General features: G+C 40.9%; 1 protein-coding gene and 1 long non-coding RNA gene across 2 annotated transcripts; one reads left to right on the top strand and one right to left on the bottom strand.

The window, feature by feature from the left end:
• Positions 1–4,431: 4,431 nt before the first annotated feature.
• On the bottom strand, positions 4,432–5,571 carry LOC113944548. The gene is made up of 2 exons (XR_003526726.1): positions 5,459–5,571; positions 4,432–5,212 (listed from the first exon to the last, which is right to left on the bottom strand). It is a non-coding gene; the product is annotated as an uncharacterized LOC113944548 (long non-coding RNA).
• Positions 5,572–5,683: 112 nt separating this feature from the next.
• LOC113944491 (inhibitor of apoptosis protein-like) lies at positions 5,684–15,863 on the top strand. Its single transcript, XM_027637706.1, has 10 exons — positions 5,684–5,781; positions 7,230–7,296; positions 8,338–9,295; positions 9,402–9,501; positions 10,672–10,750; positions 11,322–11,370; positions 12,330–12,572; positions 13,738–13,992; positions 14,147–14,188; positions 14,976–15,863. The coding sequence occupies exons 2-10, from the start codon at positions 7,255–7,257 to the stop codon at positions 15,167–15,169; spliced, it is 1,962 nt and encodes a 653-aa protein (XP_027493507.1). The 5' UTR covers positions 5,684–5,781; positions 7,230–7,254; the 3' UTR covers positions 15,170–15,863.
• Positions 15,864–16,332: the final 469 nt, after the last annotated feature.

Below are 16,332 nucleotides of genomic sequence, written 5' to 3'. Positions count from 1 at the left end.
TGACAGCAAATTCCAGCAGCTGGAAACCCAGTCTTCTAACCTTCTCACTAAATAGTAATTTATATTAATTTGATTAGCGCTGGTTGCTCCTCCCATGAACCTCCTCCCTTTATGTGCATCCAGTGGGGACTGGTATGTAGGTTAATATTCAATTTGTAGCTGCCAGCCAGAAAATACTAGCTTAAACCCTTATCAAAGGCTCATCATCCTTCTTCTGCTTTTTCTATGTTTTCCCCCTAATATATTCTTATGAAAATGTGACAAATTTAATGTAAAGTCTAAAGGATACTTCTTTTTTCAATAATGCATGTTACATTACTTTTAATTTATTTACTCCTCTAAGTCCTAAGAAGTCAAAGGGGTTTAAGTACAACTATGATTTGTCTTATCTCTCAAAATACTCTTTAGAAACATGGTGTTGTGCATCAGGATATAAAAAGGGAAAGCCCAGCTTCTCTCAGGCTGCAGTTTTACTACCATTTGCCAGTGGGATTAACCTAAGCAGCCCCTGCTCCTGTCATTGAAACCTGTGACTGCTACAACTGCTTGTGCTACCATTGTTCAAGTAGAGCTGATTTAAGGCTTGTTCAGTTTGCAAAAGGGTTTGGTTTGGTTTTGTTTTGCTCTAAATAATAGATCAGTTCCCCATTAGCTGCATTGGGAACTCAGGCACAGAGCTCAGATTTCTGGTTTTGCTTACAGAATTAGGGCCTTATTTTGCATGTGGTAATAGAAGACTTAAGCTTCTCTTTGCATGTGGGTTTTTGGGAGTTAGTGAATTCCCACGTGCCATTCGAAATTGTGATACAGATACTTTGCAAAACTTCACCTTGTATCTGTAACCTCTAAAAAGACGATTTAATTTCTGAGGTAGATGGCCTTTTAAACAGAGTACTTTGTCAAGGCAATGACTCATTTTCTAGGTAAAGTGTGATCCACAAACCACTTGTATCTTCCTGAATCTAGTAAACGTCCAGTGTAGTCTTCAGGAAATTAAACAGTGTCACATCTGATTGTCTTTCAATCGAAGGAGTATTGAAAATAAAATTTGAATAAAAGATTCCTCAAGAACATGAACAGCAACAGTTGGTTCAACTAAAGTAAATTGAACACCTTAGGAAGGATCTAAAATCCACAGAGAGATGATGGGGAATAAATGAGGGAAATCAGATCTAGAGAAATTTTCATACTCTGACAGCAGGCAGTAACTTGGAGTCAAAGCAGCCAACCTGCTGTTTAGAAAGACAACTCGTTTGGAAGAACCAGGAATGTGGAGCTCTGAATTTACATAATTTGATGCAGTTGAATTGAAGCCTTTTGATTCCCTTGATAGGTGGTCCTCTTTCCACCTAAATGTGGTTCATTTTAATCCAGTCATCTCTTCTTTGGCATTCTTCATGCTTCTATCTCCTGTTGAATGTAATGTTTATTATATCACCAGAAGAACAAAACTGGTTTTCCTAGAAGCATACAATAAAACTTGGAAAAGTGATCAGATTCTCAAATCTAGAAAGACAATTGAACTCAGCATTTACCAAGATCTTCCTGCAACTCATTCTGATTATTTTTTATCTTCCAAGTAAACATTAATCAAAGAGAGTTTCTGACTGATTTAAAAGCCTCAACTTATTCAGTGTGACTTTGATACATTATTGAGGCTATTCATGGCTAATGGGAGAATTTATCTGAGCACTAAATGTGAGAAAATCCACAACTGATTAAGGTAAACTTTAACTTTTGTACTCGTGATCCTTTGAGTAGGAGGATGTGGAAAACAAAACTCTGTCTGCGTGAAAAGGGAATGGAAACTTTGCAGACTGTGAATGTACTGACCTTCAGAAAGGGAGCAGCAAGATGTATGCTCTGGGTTTTGGTTTTTTTATTCTTGAACGTTTCGAGTTATTACGATGAGTCATGGCTGCCCTTAATGGCTAGATATTATATTTGTTCCTTGTGAGGTTTATACTTCTTTTTTTTGCTATATGCCCAAATGCAATTTAAAAATTCTCATTTAAAAAAAGAAAAAAGTAATCATTATTGCTGGTTTAGATGTAGGTGCCCTGTTGCTGTGTTCAGCCAAAACAAAGTGGGCAGTTTGCACCCACCTAGATTAACAAAACATAGTTTATCTGATCTCATGTTTACAGGATGTCAGAACTACTCTGCTCTTGGGACTTGGCTTCATTTGATAGGTAGTAGCTCTTTATCTACAATTAGTATTTTCTGCCTCAAGTTGGTTTTTCCCAAGTTTTCCTTACTATTTACTTTTTTCCTATTTCTCTCATCATTATCTTCCTCTTGTGTCCTCAAGGGTCTGATGAGCCATATCTTCTGGAGAAAATTCATTCAGTAGTTTTTTGTGAAATGCTAATCACCATCTTAGATCAGTTTAACAGATGAACCCTACCTCCTTGCTGCTGAAACGGGAGTTGATGCTTGCAATGAAATTAACACTCCAAAATTCAAAATAAGTAGATCATGTTCCATGGAGGCATTTGATACCTTTGGGAAGCTCGAAAATGTGGGCACTGGTTTTATGTTTTAATACAGGTTTTATAGGTGGATTTAGATTTGTAGGAGAGCTGGTACGGGAGTCTCCCTCTATCTCTCAGTTCACTAGATGAGTTGCATGGCTTCCTGATGAAGCCTTGTGAGGCCTTGGAGAAATGCCAAATTTCCAACTCCTAAAAGCAGCTCGGAATGAAGATATTTTATGTTATCGCTGTATATCAACAGCCAGGCAGGCTGTAGATACAGCTGAAGTAATACATTTAATGTTTTGTGGAGTACTTTTTCTTCACCCAACTGAATGCTTGTCCCTGCGACAAAAAAGCAACTACAGGTTATATTCTTAGATAGGTTTAAGGACCAAAGCAGTTTTACTGAAACTGTAGATAGCACTGACAAGATTAATTTGCTACTTTGAGCTACTTGTATCTCCAGAAAACACCTGTAATTGGTAAAGCTGAAATCCTAGCAAGATATTCTGGCATTCCCTTATGGTGGTGAGAAACTAGGTTATAGTATTGTTTCTGTAATTTATGGGCCAGAAGAGCAGTAGCAGTGGAAAAGGCAGCGTGTTTTCTCCCTCTCTCTTCTCAATAGATATTTAGAGGTGTGTTACAAAGGCACAATTAAAGCCAGATGTTTTAACATTGTAGAGGATGGTAAATGGGAGAAGGCACTGGAGAAGGATGACAGCTTGGGGAGACTGACATTCGTTAAGCCTCCCAGAGAAGACTTCTGGGCTTGCAGTTATATCAAGTACTTCAGGGGCTGTCTGTGTTACTTGATAGATGTGGCATTGACAATGCAGTCATGCTGCAGGGGCACTGCCTTCCACCTCCAGAAATTTGCTCTATCACCTCTGCTGTTTCAGCCAACGCTGCCGTTAAGTTTATTTTCATAAACACTGGTAATGTGGCAGCCACACTTTTATTAGCACTTTGACCTCTATGATTAGATAGGACTCCTTATGAAAGCAGTTTCCTTTTTTTGAGGACAGCTTTTTCTGAAGGCTGCCTTCTTCCCCCTCTCAAGAGCTAAAAGTCTACAAAGTAGAAGGCCTTGTTCCAGTTTATCAACGCTACTGGGTTTTAGGTCAAGATTGTGATCTTGAAAGCTTGCTTCAGCTGGTGAAAGGGCTGGAATAGGGAACAGTCTTTGTGATGTGACTGAGAATTTATAGAGAACCAAAGCCAAAGCCTGCATTTAGCTTGGGTAGGGCTTAAGCACCACTGCTGTCCTCTTCTTCTGCTTCTGAAGAGTTACCCTGGTCCCAGGCTGAAGCCATACACAGAATACAGATGATAATGCACTGTTCCTTGGGAATTTCAGCCCATTAGTTATGTTCTTACTTCATGTTCTTTGGGGACATCATTGCAGCTAAGTGAAGGAAGTTTCTTCTTATCTCTTTCTCAGAAAAAGCAAAGGAATTGCTGGGATTGGAGAAGTGGGGGAGCTGCTACTATACTGAAAGAGGCAAAGCAAGTTGAAAGAGCCTGACAGCTCAGGGCAGCTACACATCTTTTTCTGCTATTCCAAGCATTTTAGTCTGCTTCATAGTTCCTCCCCTCCCTTCCTCCTCATTGTGACATGAGGCTGCCAAGCAGAAAGGGAGAACCTGAAACCTCTTGCCTTGAGGCCTGGAAGGGGAGGAAATAGCAGTTTATAGTGCCAGATTAGCACGAGAAGGGTACAGAGGGGCAAGGGCAGATAGTGGCTGGGGGTGGAGTGGCATAAGGGAGGGAGGGAGGGATGCAGCAGAGTTAAGGAGGAACACTGGATTAACTAGGCTTGGGAGAATGTACAGTAAAAAGTCAAGAATCTTATAATAGATTCAACGTAATTTCATTTGGGGAGTCCTGCTTTAAGTCCCAAAACTGGAGATAACCCGTCAAAGTAAATCTTTAAGCACATGCACGTACAAGCATGTTCCTTATGTGACATCAAACAGTTCCCTATGTCAAACAAAACTAAATACCACACCCCGTCACTCTTCAGATACAGTACTTTGAACCTTGACTTCCGTGTAAGCAACTTCCTTAACACAACGTATCAGTGATCTGGTAACCATTTTAAACTTTAAAAAGTTTTTGACCTTTTTGGGATTGTTTTGCGCAACTGCTGAAATGCAAAGGTTTCTATGTCTATCATTATGTGATATTAAATGGTGTAACAGTAGCAGCTGTACTGTACTGTCACCACAGTTAGATGGTTCAAATGTGACAGTATCCTTACATATGATAAATGTCATCACATATGACAGGAAATTTGTAACAGTTTTAGAAAATATATGAATGAGTCTCTTCCAAACTCATCTTACTGGAACTCTGCTACAGAAAATTACCCACTAGTGTCATAATGCTCTATCACACTTCCTTTATTTTTAATCTTCAGTTCTCAGTTGTGTAAACACCCTACTATCATTCTGTCGTCCCCAAAGGGGGCTTTTTAAAATCTTTTATCTGCTGTTTCTTCATAGGAAATGCCAGACCATAACTGTGCTGGGAGATTTTGAACTTTTGATCAGCGTTCTGGTAGCTGCCATGGAAGTTTTTCAGATTTCTGTACTCAGAGATACTGCCTTAAACCTTTTCAGTGGAAATTCATCATCTTATTTTGTCTTCCTCTTGTTCTTCCTCTGTCACTTTCAGTGACCGGGGTCTTTCGCCTGTCACGTTGCTTCCCCTCTCGCAGGCTGCAGAGCTGCCTATATTAGGAAATGCGGCCGAGCTCGACACTGGTGTCAAGGAGCAGAGGTGAAAAACTGCGGGGTTTGCGGTGAGCCCCGTCCTGGCCACCCGCTCGGGACGGCGGATCTGTGTGTGCAGCCCAGCCTGGGCCACTGCCCCCCCCGGGCGCTCCCCCTCCCGTGCCGCGCCCGCCGAGCTGGAAATCCCCGCCAAGGAAAGCACGTTCTGCGGGCGGGTTTCCCCGCCGGCCGGCAGGAAAGTACCCAAGATCCCTGATGCTGTCAAGGGCCGGGGCCTCCCTTCCTCTCAGCACTACGACCCGACCGAGCAGCGCCCCCGCGTCGAGGGCCCCGCACCGCCCCGGGGGCCGCTCCCGCCGCCCGGCGGCGCTCGCTCGCAGGGGGAAGGGGAAGGGCAGGGCCCCGTCCGGCCCCGCCTGCGCCCGGCGGCCGCCGGGACTTCCCGGTGCGACGCTGTTGCCGGAGTTTCCCGGGCGGGGCGGTGCCGGTCGGGGGCTTGTTTCCCCCCGCTCCCTGCCAGGCACCGCATATAGGCTGGGGCGCGCTGCGGGGCCTGTCTGGAGGCCGTGAGTACTGGGGAGGGGGATGGGATGGGATGGGATGGGATGGGATGGGATGGGATGGGACGGGACGGGACGGGCGGGCCCGGGACGAGCCCAGGCGGGAGGGCGCTGCCACTGGGGGGGGCGGCGGGGGGGCGGGTGGGGGCGGCTGCGCCTGTGCCTGTGCCTGTGCCTGTCCCCGTGCCTGTCCCCGTGCCTGTCCCCGTCCCCGGTGTGGCGGAGGAGCCCCGGGGCGGCTGAGGGTCCTGTGCCTTCCCAGACCGTGGAGGGAAGCGTGGCAGCCCCGCTGGATCCGCTCGGGCCCCGCGCTCCCGAGGGGAGCGGAGGGCGAGGCCTGGCGAAGCCAGGGAGGGACCAAGGGGCATGGGGACATGGGGCTGCTGGGGGTGCGGCCACGGACAGACCCCGCCGGGCGCCTTCTGGTGCTCTAGATGTGTGCCCTTAGCGCAGGGGGCTGTTTTCGTAGTGCTGTGTCATGGTGACTGTTTTGAGCCTTTCCTGGAAGAACTTTTTAGGAACCGATGCTCCATACTAGACTGTTAAATATATTATTTTTTATTTGTTCACATATACAAATATAAAAACTTTGTATTTGGCCTTACCTGAATTTTTGGCGAAGTTTAGATTTGCTGATGTCCTGTAAGTCAAATATAATTGGCTTCACGTAAATTAAAAATTCCAGTGCTCTTTAAGTCAGTGTTATAACTCTGGACGTTCACGTTTGAGAATCTGCAAGCTTAAACCAATTTAAATGGTTGCAGCTTTAGTACAGGATCTTACCTTTAATTATACAGCTGGTGATTAAGTAGACCAATTAATCCATCTGCCAGAAAAATTCTGCTTGTGGATTAAACAGTTATGCATGTGTGTCAGTAACAGGGAAATTAAGTGTGTAAAATCCACTCCATATCACAGTGTAATGCTGACTCCCTGAAACTTTCTATCTAACATGACACAGGCTGAGAAAGTTGGGGCTGTTCAGCCTGGAGAAGAGAAGGTTGCATGGAGACCTCATAGCAGCCTTCCAGTATCTGAAGGGAGCCTACGGAGAGGCCAAAGGTTCTGTCAGGAACTGCAGTGATAGGGCAAGGAGTAATGGGTACAAATTGAAAGAGGGGAAATTTAGATTAGATATTAGGAAGAAATTCTGTACTGTGAGGGTGGTGAGACACTGAAACAGGTTGCCCAGGGACGTTGTAGACACCCCACCCCTGGCAGTGTTCAAGGCCAGGTTGGATGTGGCTCTGAGCAACCTGGTCTAATGGGAGGTGTCCTTGCCTATGGCAGGGAGGATTGGGACTAGATGATCTTTAAGGACCATTCCAACTCTTAACGTTCTATGATTACAAAAAAGCTTATGTTGTTTTAATTTATGTAATTTCTGTTTGCATAGACATTGCATGCACCTAATTTTGTATATTTTGAAACACTCCTCTCTTTCTTTCTTACAGATTTTGTTCCACCTAAAAGAATTAGATGATTGAAACTACAGATACTTACAATTTCTTCTTGAGAACAGTCAGTATCAATATGGAGGCGTAGACACCTTAATAGGGACTTCAGTCTGAACTCTGGGAGGTAGTTCTGTGCAGAAATAAAGAAACTAAGGAATCAATTTTATTATTTTTTTTTAATCTGGGGGTTCTGTTTACCATAAACATGGCATGGAGAAAAAACTTAATTCAACTGTATAAAGCATCAGAATGTCCCGACACAAGGCAATTAATTTATGTTATATTTGATAACTCCGTACTTGTAACTCAGGCACCAGGTTAAAACTGAAATGATTTGTTAATTCAGTGCTGACACTGTTGTAGACAGAAAAGCTGGGGATATTCGAGATTTGTTAACAGAGAGAGTTCATCCTTCTCAGAGGCAGTGTATAGGATTTGTTACTCTAATAGCTTAATATTCAATACATGTGGAGTTGTGTATAGACTAACTTCTTAACAACTTGTTACATCAATATGCAGAAGTTGAGAAGTTTTTTTGGGAGCTAGTAGTTGCAAATATACCAGATCAGTTCAGTAATGTCAGTTCAGGGTCTCTATTTTTGTATGCCCTTTGAACTTGATAAACCCTACTTTTCAGGTTCCTAATGAGGTTTTCAAACTAAAATACATGCCTATAAGCTACATACTTATCAGCTGTCTAGGGTGAAATGTAGTTCTTAAATCACTTAACATATGTTCTGGATAAGAACAATATTGTTTTAGTTGCCCCCAATTTTAGTTTCTTTATTGACAAAGGATCAGTAAACCCTTTTAAGGTTTTTCCTGTTTTGATCCCACCTCCACTAGCCTGACAAATTGGTACTGCTCTCCTAGATATGCAAAAGAACGGAAAGCATGTGATGCTTATATGATTCAAGGGAAATTCCTTTTCAACATGCTTTCTTCAATTGTTAAAATGGGATGAGGCAGCTTTTGCACTGAAAGCAGTTTTGTAAACTAAACTACAAGAATTTTCCAAATGTTAAAAAGCTGTTAATCACGAGGCAGATTCTATTCACATGCTCATTTGAAGTTACACATTAAAGTATTTATTGCTTTTGTACAGGTGGGGGTTATTCCAAATTGCCTTTCATGCACACAACTACCTCCCAGAGGAAGACTTGTCCCATTTTTCCAAAACCAGTCCATTATGAATATAGTGGAAGATAGCCCTTTCTTGGCTAGCATCATGAGGCACAGTGGTGTGTGTGGTGAACTGAAGTATGACCTATCGTGTGAACTCTACAGAATGTCAACGTTTTCTGCTTTCCCCGTTAACATGCCGGTATCAGAACGGAGTCTTGCCCGGGCTGGGTTTTATTACACTGGTGTGCAGGATAAAGTTAAGTGCTTCAGTTGTGGCTTAACGCTGGATAACTGGCAACCAGGAGATAATGCTATGGAAAAACATAAAGAGCTATGTCCTGGCTGCAGTTTTGTTCAAAGCATGCTTTCGGTTAACAACCTTGGACTGTCGTCTCGTTCTGCCTTTTTGCCCTCAGTTGCAAACAGTCTCTCACCATCTCTGCATTCCGTAACGCTTTCTCCAAGTTTAGAACAAGTTGGATATTTCAGTGGCTCTTTTTCCAGTTTTCCTCAAGACCCAGTAACTACTAGGGCAGCTGAAGACCTTTCATTCTTGAGACATAAGCTTTACAATCCTTCTATGAGTACAGAAGAGGCTAGGCTACGCACCTTTCACTCATGGCCACTGACGTTTCTCTCACCCACTGATCTGGCAAAGGCTGGACTTTATTACTTGGGGACAGCAGACAAAGTTGCTTGTTTTACCTGCGGTGGTCAGCTGTGTAACTGGGAACCGAAAGATAATGCTGTGTCAGAGCACCGGAGGCACTATCCAAACTGTTCTTTTGTGGAAAACCTCACCCGAGACCAGCCAAGTTTCAATGTTTCAAATGTGAGCATGCAAACCCATGAGGCACGTGTTAAAACATTCATCAATTGGCCAACCAGAATTCCAGTTCAGCCTGAACAGCTTGCAGATGCTGGCTTTTACTATGTAGGTAAGAAAGACTGCTCCGGTTTTATTCATGCAGCTATGTCAGCATTTACTTTTAGGTAAATTGTCTGAACGTTTGCCAGATATTTTGCCTTGTTCTTTTTTTAAAGGGCGCAATGATGATGTCAAGTGTTTTTGCTGTGATGGTGGGTTAAGGTGCTGGGAATCTGGAGATGATCCGTGGATTGAGCATGCAAAGTGGTTTCCGAGGTAACTTGCAACATCTTTATAATAATTTGTTCACATTCTTAAATGCTTCTAATTTTGGCAGGTATGTACTGTTTAACTTCACTGTATGACATACTCTTTCTTTTGGATGTATTTCATGTGTATTTAAAAGCTCTGAAATGCTAAGGTGGGCTGAATTAAAACATTTCTTTGTTAAACATGGTATAGAATGCTTTTCACCTCGTAATTAAAGGCCATGTGCATCCCTAAATCACTATTAGCAAGTGAGACTGCATTGTTAATGAGCATATTTGTCTAAGAGAAGCAGTCAGAAAGCAGACTGAGGAGAGCATAGGCTGTTGAGAAATGAAGTATGTGTAACTCATTTGTTCTAGTTCTGTGCCCATGCTGAACGCTCTTGAACCAGTTTTTCTGCTTGTGCAGTTTAGTTTCCTACATGTGGAAGGGTTTGTGAGGAAGGTTTCAGTGGCTGTTTAATATGTCTCTATTGGAAAAATAACAGAAATAACTTTTTAATGTCACCCCTAATTAAATGGCAATTGCATACCTAATTCCTATCTGTGCCTGTGAAAATTGCCACTTACATTAATGGCAGAAATAGCTGCATTAATTTCACAAAGCTAATTATAGTTCTTCTCATAGTAGATCTCCAACTAGGCTTTCATGGGCAATTTACCACCTACTGTTGGACTACATGATGTGTGTAGGGTTAAATGACAGCTTTGTTTCTTACTGTGTTAAGCCTGTCAGTAAATGTACAGAGGAGATAAAACTCTGAATTAGTGAAGTGGATCTGGCTTTGATAGTGGTGTTAACTTTTGTTAAATTATTTTGAATGATTTGAGTAGGAGATAATGGTAAGATGCATGTAAGATAGAAACAGTTCATCACTGCACTTTGTAGTGACTATCATTTCTCATGACATGCAGTTTTGATTACAAGTAGTAGCAGAATGTAAAGTTGCTGCATTTATATATATAAGCCTAGTGGCGGCTGGGCATCATGGAAAAGTTTTATCGAACTGTCACCTGACACTAGGCTGCATCAGGCTTCCCATTAAGAGTACTCTTTCTCTTCTGAAGGAAGAGAAACATAAGTATTTTAAGTTACACTGGATTTAAACTCCTTCATTCTTCTGTATTTTTTTTCTTTGGCAAGTTGAACGTATAATTTGATATGTCAATTTTCCAGATGTGAGTATCTGCTTCGTGTAAAAGGAAGAGAATTTGTAAGTCAAATTCAGGCCAGATTCCCCCATCTCCTTGAACAGGTAAACTTTACTGTCCTGTAACTTTGCTTTTCCCTTGTTGAAGAGTGTTATGTCCTTTTTGTGAGTTTGGTCCATCCTTCTGCCTCATTTCTGCATATGTTTCTCCTCTTCTTAACATGATAAATGCTCTTCATGATCATGTACGAGAAACCGGTGCTGAACCATGGCTAGTCTTGGACTAACAGAGTTTAACTTTTACAGATTACTTGTGGAAAGTCCTGTGAGGCATGAGCTCCTTTATGTTAAGAGAGGGAAATTCTGTGTCACTGAATAATGCAGATCAGTAATTATTATTTCAGAAATCAGTCATGGACAGCCTGAATTATTTCTATCTGTAATTCTTATGGCAAAAGTATGCCAAACTCCTCTTCATGGAAGTGGTTAGCACCAGCTTTATACTGATTATATAGTTGCACAAATTTGCAGACTTATGTAACTACCTGTAAAATATTTAATGGGTACCACTCAGGTAAAAGGCTTAGCGTGGTTTGTGATGGTAGAATGTGTTAGAAAGGTACATAGAGGGAAAAGCAGTATTTTGATACTAATGTAGTTCTTTTCTGTTCCACAGCTCTTGTCAACCTCTGAACCGCCTGTAGATGAAAACATTGATCCCCCAAGTATGTATATTAAAGGATGTTTTTACAGTTTTTCAGCATTTTGCAAACTCAATGATTGCTAAGCAAATTAGCTTTGGATAGCCAGTTCTTACATTTGTTCCCTAAAAGTGAGGTAGTTTTGATGTTGTATGGATAAAGTCCAAGGAAACACCTCTAAGAGATCTTGTTTTTTATTTTCCTTATTTTCATGCTAGCAGTTCATATTAAAATTTGTGGGTTTAAATGCTTGGCACTTGCTGCATTTGTGGTTTTTAGTTTCAGGGTTTCAGTTAAGCAAAGCAAGTATTGAACTTGGTGGAACAATTGCTAGAGGGTGTCATAACCATGCAGTTATGCAATTCCATCTTTAGGCACATAGCTGAGTAAATGCTCCCAGTTGAGCAGCAGAGGTTAAGGAAGAAGGTAGGACAAGTTGATAAAAGTGAAGTCTTTCTGGACTGGATTCTAGTTATGGTGGGAAAAAATCCACTCACCCTCTGGGAGGATTTTATGCTGTCCTAGTCCCTGCTGGTTGAGGACAATGAGTAGGAGTCCCATGTGTCTGGTGCTTACTGAGTGGAATGGAAAATACTGATCAAGACTTGGAATAGAGCAATTGTTGGTACTGTAAACAGATTTCCACCTCTCCCCCCATTCCCCCAAGACGTTTTTCAAGGCTGAAGTTAGAAATGATAGTATAAAAAAAGCTGTTAAGACACAATGGAATTCTCAATGGTTTCTCTGGATTATCCTCGATTTTAGCAAAGGCATGACATGGATTGATGTTTATCTTGGATTCAATCCATGACTAAGTAACTGGCTTCCATTTTTAAAACTACTTTTAAAAAATTCTGTTTAACTACTGAAACTTTTTACTGCCAGGTGTTCATGTGTGTAGGTAACATTGATGTGTCCGACTTCTGGGTTGTATAGATATTTTATTCTTTATATTATACACGGTGATTTTCCTCTTTGATTAGTTATTCGTTTTGGCCCTGGAGAGAGTCATTCAGAAGATGCAGTCATGATGAACACGCCTGTTATTAAAGCTGCCTTGGAGATGGGATTCAGTAGAAGGCTAATAAAGCAAACAGTGCAAAGTAAAATCTTTACAACTGGAGAAAACTACAAGACTGTTAATGATCTTGTGTCTGATCTGCTCATTGCTGAAGATGAGAAGATTGAAGAAGAGAAAGAAAAACAATTAGAAGAAGCGGCATCAGGTACATATAAGGCATAAATAAAAGTGAAATTTGAAGTGGTTTGTAATATGTATAGGTTTTCTATATTTATTTGGATTCACTAAGTGATTTAGTTTCATTGCTATTAGGATCAGCTTCTCTAAAAGCATTGTCAGGATATCTGTATGGAACTAGCAGTCTGGGAATTGTTTCATTCCCTTTTAGGAGAATAGTTCATACCAGGGGCCGAGGGTTCAGAATCATCTCTTCTTTCCAAAGCCATTTTTCATTTGTGTGCTTTTATATTGCTGTTAATAAAATACTTGGCACACTCTACTAATTTTTTTTCCAAATTTGCCTGCTCTTTAAGCTGCTTGAATCAGTAAGCCACCATATCCACCTCCTAGAAGAGTCCATAAACTGCTGCAAATTCAGATTCTGTAAGATGGCCAAAGATATGCTTTACTGTATCTGACTCGGCCCATGTACGTCAGCAATTTAGTGTTTATTTGATGTGCCTTTAACATTTCCTGTAGCTTCAATACCATAGAAGTTTTGGAGCCTAAAGAAATCCTTCTGGATTTGAGCTTGTGAAGCATAATGAAACTTCTTAATTATAAACTGACTGAAGGCTGCTTCTTTCCTAGTCTCATTTCTGTCAAAAAATTTTGGATGGATTCAGCATTAAATCCGAATGGAAATTTTTTTATTGTCGTGGTAGACTTAAAAAAGTCTCCAGAGTCTGGTTGTGCTGTTGTTCTGGGGTTTTTTTGTACATAATTCTGTTGGACACCTCTTAGAAGAGCTTTCTTCTATGTACAGATATGATTTTGCCTACACTGACTAAAGTTAACCTCTTGGTTATCAATAAGTTAGCACTGATGTTATGCAGAGGTGTTTTTTCTTTGCAATTCTCTGGAGAGTGTAAGTCTCGCTAGTGTGGAGTTAGACAAGACCCCCCCAGATCATTTAACCTAGAGATGGGAGCAGGAGGTTTCCTGGGTGAAAGGGCTTTGGCTCAGAAGCTGCTTTTATGTAGTTTTCTTAAGTCTGTTCATTATGTGAAACTTACTGAGGGCTTTATTAATGATGTGTAATAAGCAAATGGTTCAAATAGAGTGTAAAGAATGTATCAATTATTGTTAAAAAGAAGTGCAACTTGGAGTAGTGTATTCCTAACAAATATCTAATCCTCCTTACGTTCCAGATGATTTATCCTTAATCCGCAAGAATCGCATGGCTTTATTCCAACGTTTAACATGTGTACTTCCAGTCCTTGGGAGTTTACTATCAGCTAAAGTGATAACAGAACCTGAGCATGATGTTATTAAGCAGAAGACTCAGACACCATTGCAAGCAAGGGAACTGATAGATACAATTTTAGTGAAAGGAAATGAAGCAGCCAGCATATTCAGGAACTGCCTACGAGATTGTGACCCTGTGCTCTACAAAGATTTATTTGGTATGTCTCTTTGGTTTTCTTTTGTTTGTAAAAGATATAATTTTATAGAAGTCTAACCAGTGCTCTCATAGCAACCTGAAGAAAAAGAAACAAACAGATGCTGTTTCAATGTAGATTAGTCACGTGACAAGGATTTTTTTTTCTCCTGTTTCAGTGGAGAAGAACATGAAGTATGTTCCCACAGAGGATGTTTCAGGTACCTTAAATTCTGCCTTCTTATCTTAAAGGGTATTGTGGAACAAATAACTAACATAAAAAAATTACTTTGTTTAAGAAGTAGGTTTTATGCTTTACCCTCTCCCTAATTCTGCTTTAGTAAAATGGACTGAAAAAGTTAACCAAAAGTTAAGTGCATGTGCCTTAAATATGGTTTTGCACCATATGATGTAGAGCTTTCTGGAGCTTAGCAGTTGAAGCACATGCTGGACTTGATCCTGATACAAGCTCTCATTCAGGTATTTGGTAAAGACTGGAGAGAGGATAGTTGGTTAGCATTCTGCAAGAGGGTTCATCTCTGCTTTTCCATTGTGGGTTATAGGTGCCCTGACATCTAGCTTGACCCAACAGCTGGGTACATAAACACTTGTCAGACATGGGATTGAGTTTGCTTTGGTTCTTAGTCCTGTAGTGTAATCTGTTAACAGACTGCAGGCAAGTTTACAAGCCTGGATATAGCTCACTTCCACCAGTCAGGCTATGCTCTGTGTTTCTGATATCCAAGCAAGAAAAGTACAGCGTTTGCTCAAATGTAAACACTGGTTGGCCTCCAACCTTGAGCTGTCCGTCATCTCTCAGAAGTGGAAAGTACAGACTGGTTCCTTGCATGCCACTTCTGAACTCTGGAAAATGTTCTTATTTTCCTACTGCCATCTATATTTAGTGAGTACAGATGGGGAAATAAAGGGTATGGCTATACTCTAAATATATTTTGATATAAAATATACACATATTCAGGCTGACAAAAAGTTAACTATTTTTTCCAGGTTTGCCTATGGAAGAACAATTAAGAAGATTGCAAGAGGAAAGAACATGTAAAGTTTGCATGGACAAAGAAGTTTCTATTGTTTTTATTCCCTGTGGTCACTTAGTGGTATGCAAAGAATGTGCACCATCCCTTAGAAAATGCCCTATTTGCAGGGGGACAATAAAGGGTACAGTCCGTACATTTCTTTCGTAAAGAGGGAAACTTGCAAAATGTCTTTGTTCCTGTCATCCTCCAACTGCTGCAGCTTAAGCCAGCAGTGTCTTAAGAATGGAAAACTGTGGTACAGAAGGTGATTAATCAACCACCTAACAGTTGTGTAATAGTAAAGTGTATCATCATTAGGAGCACGCTAGGCCTTTGGTGCCAAAGGCTCTTTCTGTTCATAAAACCAAGTCAGTATTAGCTTTTTGTAGTGTTCCTTTCTGAATAGGGAAAGTAGATACACTAGTGTCACTTTGAATAAAAAACTTTTTGCTTGAGTTCCTAAAATGGAGTTTGGCACAACTCTTCTCATGAGTTTCCTCCATGTGGATGTGAGGAAATATATTAAGTTTGCTGTTATTAATAATTAATATTAACTTCAGTTACTCCTGTTTTGGCTTTCTTCTGGACTTGAGGAGAAAGGAGGCTAACTGTTGCATGAACAGCAGGAATTTTAGAAGTTTTTTCATGTCTTGATACTTGTGTAATGTATATTACTAATAGTTTGTATGAAGCCTGAATTAAATATTTCTACTTCTCAAAGGAGTGTTTGTTTATTCTGTTCCCATTGTTGGTTTTTCTCTGTAGACTGCAGTAACTAGAACGCTGTCTTTTCCTGACAAAATTTTGGGGTGGTTTGCCTCCAGAAGTACAATAAAACTTAATTCCATTTGTCTTTCTTTCATTTTTGAAGTGAGCTTCTGTGCTGCTTGCTGATTCCCTCTTTATTTAAAAACAGAACCCCCCAAAACCCCAACAGCATCTGGTACTTTCTTCTGTCTTGATTTTTCAAAGGATAAAAATTCTGGTCCTCATCACCTTAAAGATGAGGCAGAGGGTAGCTCTACAGTCTTTGTGCTAAAGATTAAATGTAAAAGCTATTTTTCTGTGTTTGGAACTTTATAGTGATTGTGCAATTAAATAGTAGGATTTTCCAGCCTGCTCTGAAGTGTTGTTTTATAAGCTAGTAGTCTAGGAACTCCTATTCTCTTACCAATTGACTCTTACTTTACCCTTTTCAGCTTTGTATGCCTAGACTTGCATAGTAGATACCTATGAACACCTGTGTTTGTAGGTATTTTGCAAGGATTTCATGTCAAACAGTGGAATAATACTGCCAGGATAACGGCATCCGATCCTGCAGTGCTGGAGTC

The sequence above is a fragment of the Corapipo altera genome, unplaced genomic scaffold, assembly GCF_003945725.1.
Source record: "Corapipo altera isolate COAL_440 unplaced genomic scaffold, ASM394572v1 0, whole genome shotgun sequence".
In the NCBI taxonomy this organism is placed as follows: domain Eukaryota; kingdom Metazoa; phylum Chordata; class Aves; order Passeriformes; family Pipridae; genus Corapipo; species Corapipo altera.
This window is presented reverse-complemented; position numbering and strand designations above follow the sequence as displayed.

Excerpts from the sequence above, each read along its gene's own strand:
- LOC113944491 (XM_027637706.1), top strand. The coding sequence starts at position 7,255 with ATGATTGAAACTACAGATACTTACAATTTCTTCTTGAGAACA. Across the intron at positions 12,573-13,737 it reads ATTAGAAGAAGCGGCATCAG|ATGATTTATCCTTAATCCGC; the intron begins GTACATATAAGG and ends CTTACGTTCCAG. Across the intron at positions 14,189-14,975 it reads TCCCACAGAGGATGTTTCAG|GTTTGCCTATGGAAGAACAA; the intron begins GTACCTTAAATT and ends TATTTTTTCCAG.